The 10145-nt window shown below is 39.2% G+C and overlaps 1 protein-coding gene across 1 annotated transcript; it reads left to right on the plus strand.

Moving 5' to 3' along the window:
- Window positions 1-2041: 2041 nt before the first annotated feature.
- On the plus strand, window positions 2042-9174 carry mmadhcb (metabolism of cobalamin associated Db). Its single transcript, XM_063005759.1, has 8 exons — window positions 2042-2126; window positions 3593-3625; window positions 3871-3994; window positions 4711-4928; window positions 5725-5833; window positions 6072-6202; window positions 6446-6532; window positions 8228-9174. Exons 2-8 carry the CDS (start codon window positions 3617-3619, stop codon window positions 8420-8422), a joined length of 873 nt encoding a protein of 290 aa, XP_062861829.1. The 5' UTR covers window positions 2042-2126; window positions 3593-3616; the 3' UTR covers window positions 8423-9174.
- Window positions 9175-10145: the final 971 nt, after the last annotated feature.

The raw sequence follows: 10145 nt of genomic DNA on the forward strand, positions 1-10145 counted from the left end.
GAGCTAAAAACATTCCTATAATTCCTAAATAATCAGGTCAGTGGTAACCTTAGGACGGTCCCATTTCATTATCAGGCTGCAAGCAGTAACTGCATTGTTCCAACCAATAACCCTAGCTTACCCTTTTAAACAACAACTGAATACGTACTTGGCCTCAGTCCAGAGATTAAACCTTGCCTAGGGCATTAAATGTTCTCGGTCCTGCCTTTATATAAACTCCAGCTTAAGGTAGAAATTGCTTGGTAGATTAAAGCCTAAAGAGTCCCTGTGGGACCAGACAAGGACCAAATTTTTTTTCCCCTACTGACAACTGAGTTTGTTCTAGGAGCAAGAGGGTCCTCCACAGTATTAGAAAGCAGCCAGCGTGTGTGTCCACGCCGTAAAGAGAAAAGAAAAAAAGTATGAAACACATGGTGGCACACAGAACCAAGGCTCATGGGATCCAAGTTCTACCCTCACCTTTGGTAATTTTGGTACAGGGTTTGGCATGTTTCTCTTTGTCTGTGTACAAAGGAGTAAATAAATGAATGAGTGTGTTGCCCTGTCATGGATTGGCACCCTGTAGACTCACAGATGTCATTACTGACCCTAAGTTGGATAGTGTTTTAAGCACTTTGCTGTAATCACAATAAAACAAGTATGCTTTTTAGTGTTGTGGATAGTTAAGAAAAAGAAACATTTAATTCTAAAAGCCAGTGGGCAACTAAATATGTATTTATAAGATTTTTCCATCACTGCAAAAGGTGATTTAAGATGACATGACTATTGATCCACTACCAGCCAAAGACTAAAAGAAAAGTATTCAGTTAGCCTACAGACACTCTGAACTATAAAATCTCACTTGATGATGACCAGATCTGGTTGATTATTCAGTCCTTAGGTTTCAGCAGACTGACAGGACAAATGGTGTGGATTTACTCACTCATGACTGGCAGTGATGGCACATGCTGTTCATGGCCATCTGCAGTGCAGGAAAAGGCCTGTTCCTCTTCTGACATTTCGAACATTATGTAACTCACAAGAACTGTCATGAATGGGGGCATGTGAGGTGTAATATGGTATAATTAATCATTAGATCTGATTAAAGTACACCCAAAACATTTAATGCTGTAGTTCCACACTATGCAAGGTATATGTTTATTTTTTTAATGTTGAAATATTCCCCTCATCATTTTAGCCTAGGTCATCATGTTGTCCTATGTTTTACTGACATCTAGTGGAAGCAGTTTCTATAATCCTTTTGGCTATGTTTTAAAATTGGGTTTTTAATAACATTAGCTTAGGGGTATCTTTTGTATCTACATAATTCTACTGTTGATGAAGGTTTATATACCATGGTATACTTGATATACCAATTAAGCATGAGCCAAATTTGATTCCACTTGTTGAATTACTTAATAGTATAAAAAATACAAATGGCCGCTCAGGTGGCGCAGCGGTAAAAACACACGCTGGAACCAGAGCGGGGATCTCGAATACATCGTTTCGAACCTCAGCTCTGCATTGCCGGCTGAGGCTGAGCGGCCATATGAACAACGATTGGCCTGTTGTTCATATGGGCGGGACTAAGCCGGATAGGGTCTCTCTCCCATGACTGGTGCAATTATGACCTCTGCTGGCTGATTGATGGCACCTGCACAGAGATGAGAAAAGAGTGCTCTTAGGGTGTGTCCCTCCGTACATGCAGCTAGGCTGTAGTGTAGGTGATAAGATGCATACGGCATGCTGCCCACGTGTCGGAGGGGGCATGGGTTAATCGGAGCGGGGATCGGCATTGGTGGAGAGGAAGCATGATGCAATGGGGCAATTGGAAGCGCTAAACAGGGAGAAAAAGGGGAGGAAATGCATAAAGAAAATATTTTAAAAAATACAAACAAAAATTAAATACATGTCATAACTGACAAAAACACAATTAAACAAATAAATTAAAAGTGGAACATTTAATATAATTAAAAACGTTTTAAAATACGGTATTATGTAAAATGTGGGCGGTTTTTTTTTGAGGAGGGGTTTTACCTTTTGTCCGACAGAGGCCGCCGTAGTGACGTTGAGAAGGTTAAGTAAAAGCACGAATAGCTCGAAGAGTTAGCATTTATAACAGCTGTATTTATACAGGAACAATACAGGTGAGAACTGAAACTTCAGCTTTTTTCCTGCACAGCGAAACTGAATCTGTATTTATTAAATAGTAATAAATGTTATTGACGTATCGTGTGCAAGTTTTTAAACTATAACCTTGTTAGCTTGTATGCTAACTGTTTAGCTCGCGGAGGCTCGTTGATAGAGACGGTACATAGGCTCCGTTTCAATTTGCGTGATAAAGGTTTTAAAGTGCCCTGCGTAGGGTGCATACGTAATTGTTTTATATTCTAAATAGCGCACATAGGTAGGGATTGAGGAGCCGATTGGTATTTAGCCTGCTCCGTACCTGTTTTCATAGAGTCTTTTTACATTGTAGTTACCAATAAGTACACATTAAATTTATAACATATATTGTATTATTATTATTTTATTATTAAGTGATACTGTAATATGATTATAGTTATCCTATGATTATAGTTACAAATAGGTACACATTAAATGTATAACATATATTGTATTATTAAGTGATACTGTAATATGATTATAGTTATCCTATGATTATAGTTACCAATAAGTACACATTAAATTTATAACATATATTGTATTATTATTGTTTTATTATTAAGTGATACTGTAATATGATTATAGTTATCCTATGATTATAGTTACCAATAAGTACACATTAAATGTATAACATATATTGTATTATTATTATTTTATTATTAAGTGATACTGTAATATGATTATAGTTATCCTATGATTATAGTTACCAATAGGTACACATTAAATTTATAACATATATTGTATTATTATTGTTTTATTATTAAGGGATACTGTAATATTATTATCATTATCTTATGATTATAGTTACCAATAAGTACACATTAAATTTATAACATATATTGTATTATTATTATTTTATTATTAAGTGATACTGTAATATGATTATAGTTATCCTATGATTATAGTTACCAATAGGTACACATTAAATTTATAACATATATTGTATTATTATTGTTTTATTATTAAGGGATACTGTAATATTATTATCATTATCCTCAATATAATCACACACTCACACAAGGTTCTCAAAGAACTCTGTAATAATAGTGCATGTGAAAGTCATGGATCTGGTATGGTCTATGACAGTTGGGCCACAGTCAGATAGTTCCTGATCAGCATAAAGACCTGAGTGATTCAGTGAGGGCCAGACACTGGGATGGGGTATCTTTGAAATACCAAGGGGTGCTTATAGGCAGCCGAGCTGGGTACCCACCAACACTGACCAGAAGAGGGACAAGTCACAAACCGCTGACAGGTTGTTGGGCGGCGAAGACTCTTTGATGCCCAAGACATAGGTTGCATGCTGTGCCAACTTTAAAAAATGTCTGGTTTGTGTAGTTGTATTAATATGGTGCTACTTTGTATGTTGTTACTATAAAATAAATCAGATTGCCTGCTTCTACTGGGCCACAACATACTTAGTAATTTTAGTTTTTTTCATCCACAGGTGCAAAAAGAGAAGCCCAACAGGATGACCAGTGTAAGTTTAATACACTTTGCAGTTCACCCTCTTGTACAGCATATCTGAATGAAAAAACATCCAAACATGTAGCAACAGGACTAGAATTGTTGGTTTGCAGTACTCAAAATGACAACTAGTTGAACTTGAATCAAATAACGTACAATAAACTACAATCTAAAATTAATAAGCATGTTAGATTACAGACATGAGCATTGTGCATTCTGACTGCAGCACTTCTGTTTTTTTTTTTTTTTGTTAAATAGATGCTCTGTAGCAGAGCAAAAGTGGTTACCTACCTGCCAGGGCTTCATGTCCTTGTGAGACGTATTGTAGGAGTAAGAAGCTTCTCTGATGAGCCACACATCAACTTCAGACCTCCTGATATGGGTGAGCCATATGAGATTCTGTCAGGGGGATAGCAACATGAGACATAGGGCATTGGAGAAAGCTGACCCATACTTTAACGGCAGTTGTAGCCTAGTGGTTAAGGTACTGGTCCAGTAATCAGAAGGTTGCTGGTTCAAGCCTTACCATTGCCAGGTTGCCACTGTTGGACCCTTGACCAAGGCCCTTAACCCTCAATTGCTTAGACTGTATACTGTCACAGTACTGTAAGTCGCTTTGGATAAAAGCATCTGCTAAATGCTGAAAATGTAAACCTTCACAAAGCAACGACTGTAATAATTTAACATTACATAAGTAGCCTGGCATACAGTGGGCACCAGACTGACCCAGGGTGCAATTTTGCAGTGGTATTTTAATAGAAATATGCCAGACAACCATTGATAAACTTATAGGTAAAAGATCCTTTATGTCCAAGTTTTGACTCACACTGGATATGATTAAACCCAGATGCACCTACTTGCAACAGGGTACCAATGCATCACAGAACAATTTAGAGCAACCAGTCTACCTTCTGCACATTTTAAAGGTGGTATTAATTACCCAAGGGACCTGATGGTGACTCTGTGCACACTGTCACTCTAGGTAAGGATTGAACCTAGGTTCCTGGGTCCCTGTTACTGTCCCTGTCTTGTTCAAGCTGCTTGTAATGAGAGTCTAATGAATTACTGTATTTTTTTCTGTTCTGTGTTCAAACCCAGCCTTAAGGACTGTGTGGCCAGATGAGACCATGGGCCCATTTGGTCCTCAGGATAAGCGTTTCCAGCTACCTGGTAATGTAGGATTTGCCCGGCATCTAGAGGCTGAAGCAGAGCAGAAGGCTGGCACCGTGCACACAACACTACCAGATGTGCTGACCGTTCCATCCAACAGCGAGAGGCACGAGTTCATCCTGGCTCAGTTCATCAGCGAGTTTAATGTAATGACCATATTAATCATGAATTGGCCTTTTAAATATGATATTACAATAGCCTTTGTTATTAACTTTAATTATTGTAGCATCATTTGACTTGAATTTTTATATTATAATGGGTTTGTTCGAAAACCTAGTAAGCTGCCTTGCTGCTTACTGCCTACCTAGGCAGCTGCCTAAGTAGAGAGGATTCCAATAAGACACTGCACTTATAAGGCAGATTATTTAGACGCACTAGTTAAACAGCGATTATGGCGATTACATCACAGCAGTTTTCACTTACTAAGCTAACACAGTTAGCCTCAGGCCATTCAAACCAATGGGCTGAGACGGCGCAACCTGCTAGTATGCCAGCTATCTCCCTCTGTGTACCGAAAACAGCTAAAGTGTTACTGACAAGCCCGAATTTGCAAATAAATGACACTTGTACACCTTTATACAAATACAAATCAGTAAGAATTGATTTACATTTGAAAGGAATCCATTTGTTGTTCCTCATTCATTCGCCATATTTGTAATTTTTTGTGAGAAAAGTTGTGCCGCACTGAATGCTGGGATTGCCTTCACCGCTAAGGATGCTTTGGATGCTCCCTCGTCATTTAGTCAGTTTATAGCTTCAAAATAAAGAAAGTACCTCAGTAGGCAGCATTTTAGAAGTAGGCATCTAAGAATCTTGTTCTCGGGGAGTGTGTAGGATGACGTAAAATGCCGTCTATGTAGAGGGCTCACTAGGTTTTCAGACAGATCCGTTATTTCTTATTCTGTTAGTGTGCTGCCAATATAATGCTTCTATTATTCACAGGGAAAAGATGAGGCTTCCTCAGAGCAGAAGGTTGACAATGCAGAGCAGTACTTTGACCAGTCTCAAGTGGAATGTGCCATACAGTCCTGCCCGGAATTGCTGAAAAGAGGTGTGACAGTCAATTCAACAAATCCTAATTTTGAGTGTGTATTAATAGCATGTAATCGACTTTACACCTACCATATAATAGAACATTCAGCTGCATGTGCAAAAAGACTTGGCCACTAGGTGGCAGCAAATGTTTTACTTTGTACCATAAGTTCATATGTTTTAATATGACATATAAAATATTTCACACGTTACAGATTTATTTGTTTTACATGTGTGTATGTTTCCTCACGCTGCAGACTTTGCATCAGTGTTTCCTGAAGCTCCCTCTAGCAGTATGATGGTCCTTACAGTGACCCAAAGAACAAAAAATGACATGACCGCCTGGTCAGAGGAGGTGGACCAGGAAAGAGAGGAGCTGCTGGCTAAAGTGAGTCATACTCTTCAAGTGCAACACTGTAGAAAACTTTGTTTAGCATGACTTTCCAAAGCTCGCCAAAAGCTCACGTTGTAGAGTGCTCACTTCTGATACGCTCACGCCTCAGGTGATTGGATTCATTTCTTGTTTTTCCTTTGACTGTTTGGGCCCCATCCAGGGTATTCCTGCTTTGTAGTATTTTTATTCCATTCGTTGTGCCCAAACTGTGCTGTAATCATTGTGTTCTGTGTACAGTTTATTGCAGGGGCAAAGGAGATCTGCCATGCACTGCACACAGAGGGCTTCTGGGCTGACTTTATTGACCCGTCATCTGGATTAGCAGTAAGTTCTTTTGTGAACAAAAAGAATGAAACCTATAAGAGTTATGTTTGTAACATATCAGTATACTGATATGCAGTATGCAACATAACCTGCACAACCTTACTCAGTATGTATGAAAGTAGAAAGAGATGATTTAAGGTAAAATATATCAAATATAAAAGGTAACCATTGCAGAGGCGCCAGGTGTACACCCGTACCTGCAAGATTTGAGAATGAATCCAGTTTAAAGGATGCTTAGCCAGGGTTGAACTATACTGTAGCTAAAGAAAAAAGGCAAAAGTAAACGAAAGGCCAAATAAAGAGCCACCACCAAAAAGGTAAAAGGCAAAAGTAAATGAGTGGCTAAAATAACAGACAACCTAAAATAATGCACAGATAACATTCGCAGAGGATGTAATAGAGAAATATGAATATCATTTGTCACAGTGCAGTTTCTTAAAAAAAGTAAAGATGGATCTCTTGACAAACCAGATGCAGCTAAAATAAAATTGAAATTAAGTAAAGCCAGGCATTCACTCCACTGAACCATACATGGGTCACTACAGCAGTCATTCTGGTTCACATACTTAATATGGCACAGTAGTTACACTGGATGCTCTTTGTGATGCAACGCTTGGGACCAACACTGAGAGCGCACTGACAAGTGTACGTCCCAGTGGCTAGGCTGTTCAGCCAACCCCAGCCTCAGGCATGGCCAACCATGTCTTTGCAGACACTCGACCAGCTGATAGACCCCCCATCTATATAAAATAATCTATCAGTGCTGCACTATGGCTGATTTTTGCCTCACTGTTATAGTTCAGTTGTGTAATTAAAAATGATAAGTAATATAAATAATAACTAATACTAATATTATTAACCCCAAATCAGAAAAAAAAAGTTGGGACAGCATGGAAAATGTAAATAAAATAAAAATGCAGTTCCTATGCAGTGTTGTCACATTTTTCGTTTCAAAATCCTCCACACATTCTCTATTGGGGACAGGTCAGGACTGCAGGCAGGCCAGTCCAGTATCTGTACCCTCTTCTTCCACACCCATGCCTTTGTAATGTGTGCAGCATGTGGTTTTGCATCGTCTTGCATGGACGTCCCTGGAAAAGATGACGTCTTGAAGGCAGCACATGTTGCTCTAAGTTCTCAATGTAATTTTCTGCATTAATGCTGCCATCACAGAAGTGTAAATGATCTATCTTTACCAAGGGCACTGACACAGCCCCATACCATGACAGACCCTGGCTTTTGGACTTGTTGCTGATAACAGTCTGGATGGTCCTTTTCGTCTTTGGTTCGGAGCACCAAAAAAGACCTTTTTTTGTCCAAAAAAGACCTGGAATGCTGATTCATCTGGCCACAATACACATTTCCACTGTGTGATGGTCCATCCTAGATGCCTCCGAGCCCAGAGAAGTTGGCGCTGCTTCTGGACATGGTTAACAGAAGCCTTCTTTTTTTCCACAAGAATGTTTTAAGTGGTATTTCTGCAGGTAACTCTATTGTGCTGCTTGGCAAAAGTTTGCCATAGTAATCCCTTGCCCGTGTGGTTATATCAGCTGTTTTTGATATAGGTTGGTGCAGAGAACACCAACCTATCACACCGTGCCTTAGCCAGATTTTTTACCACCTTGTGAGCAAGGTGTGTGATCTTATTTTTGAATGTTTAATAGCCAAGTCTTTTGTTTTTTCCTCAATTTGCAGTTCTTCGGCACCTACACGAACAACACCCTATTCGAAACAGACGAGCGATACCGCCATCTGGGTTTCCAGATCGAAGACCTGGGCTGCTGTAAGGTTATTCGTCACTCGCTGTGGGGCACCCACGCTTTTGTAGGAACTGTTTTTACCAGCGCGCCACCCAACAGCTTGGTGATGAAGAAGCTGCAAGGAGATTAATTTATCACAAGCTTAAAACAAATCTACTTTTTTAGTTCACATGTAGGTGCCCCCAGAGTGCTCAGCACAACACAAGTTCTTTCTTCTGTCAGATTTCTGTAATCCTCCATGGGCCACCTGATGTATTTGTTTTTTTTAAGATACAGTGGGAATCAGTGGGTGTATGGAATTCAATTCAGTTCTGCTTTATTGTGTTAGATGTTGGTGTTGACTTTGTTTTAACCTCATTAATCATTGTCAGAAGTGAAAATGCAAGTTTTGAGACGCCCCAGCCCAAAGTTAGTCAGTATGAACATATCAAATATATTGTGTGGTTTAATTGAAATACCGTAGATTACATCAGTGCTTTTCCATTCAAATGGCAGCTTTTCTATCGGTCTACACTACACACAAATAAAATTCTGAATGTTACAAGAACAGAAATGTGTATATTATAATACGTAGTAAATCTATAGTCTCAATATATATTGTTTATTTTTAAAAAATGTGAATTGTACAGATATACTATTAAAGTTCTGTTCAAGTCTGAACAATGATCAAAATGATCTTTATGATGCTTAATACTTACTGGCTCTTTAATTATATATTATATCCATGTACCTATGTATATGTGTATATACTATATACTTCTCCTGCCCTCAGAGCCTTCATATGCACTGATCAACCATAACATTAAAACCACCTCCTTGTTTTTACACTTACTGTCCTTATTATCAGCTCCACTTATCATATAAAAGCACTTTGTAGTTCTACTGACTGTAGTCCATCTGTTTCTCTGAATGCTTTGTTAGCCCCCTTTCATGCTGTTCTTCAATGGTCAGGACCACTACAGAGCAGGTATTATTTAGGTGGTGGGTCATTCTCAGCATTGCAGTGACACTGACATGGTGGTGGTGTGTTAGTGTGTGGTGTGCTGGTATGAGTGGATCAGACACAGCAGTGCTGATGGAGTTTTTAAACACCTCACTGTCACTGCTGGACTGAGAATAGTCCACCAACCAAAAATATATCCAGCCAACAGCGCCCTGTGGGCAGCGTCCTGTGACCACTGATGAAGGTCTAGAAGATGACCAACTCAAACAGCAGCAATACATGAGCGATCGTCTCTGACTTTACATCTACAAGGTGGACCAACTAGGTAGGAGTGTCTAATAGAGTGGACACAGTGTTTAAAGACTCCAGCAGCGCTGCTGTGTCTGATCCACTCATACCAGCACAACACAACTCTCATACACAGTGATAATATTTGTCTTGGTAAATTAACTTCATTGCTCCCTCAGTGGCCTGTTGCTCTAGCCCAGAGTTTTTCCAAGTTTTTTTAACATAATACAAAACGAAATACATTAATGCAAATGGTGGCAATCTGCTCCCAATGTGGTTTACCATGTGTAATGTAAAGCCTTCACAAGGGGATGTTCACTCACAAGTTTCTTTTTTATGTGCCTGTTAAAATGTGTCTATTTATTTATTATTTTTGTGTGCAACCCATTTTTTGGCTCAGCCAATCACAAACCTGCTGGTATGACATCACTGGTTTTATTTATAAATAGCTGCAGACGTAGGTTTAACGTTAGCATTGTGGTGTGTAAAGTAGTTGGCTAGCTTAGCTAACAAAGCCATTCCTTATTACTCGCTGCTTAACCTGATTTTCGTCAGAAGGGCCTCGTGTTACTCTGCTGCTCTCCACAGTCAGGATGGGTATCTTAGAGGAAGTTACAATTGG

Source organism: Trichomycterus rosablanca, chromosome 12, assembly GCF_030014385.1.
Source record: "Trichomycterus rosablanca isolate fTriRos1 chromosome 12, fTriRos1.hap1, whole genome shotgun sequence".
Classification (NCBI taxonomy): Eukaryota; Metazoa; Chordata; class Actinopteri; order Siluriformes; family Trichomycteridae; genus Trichomycterus; species Trichomycterus rosablanca.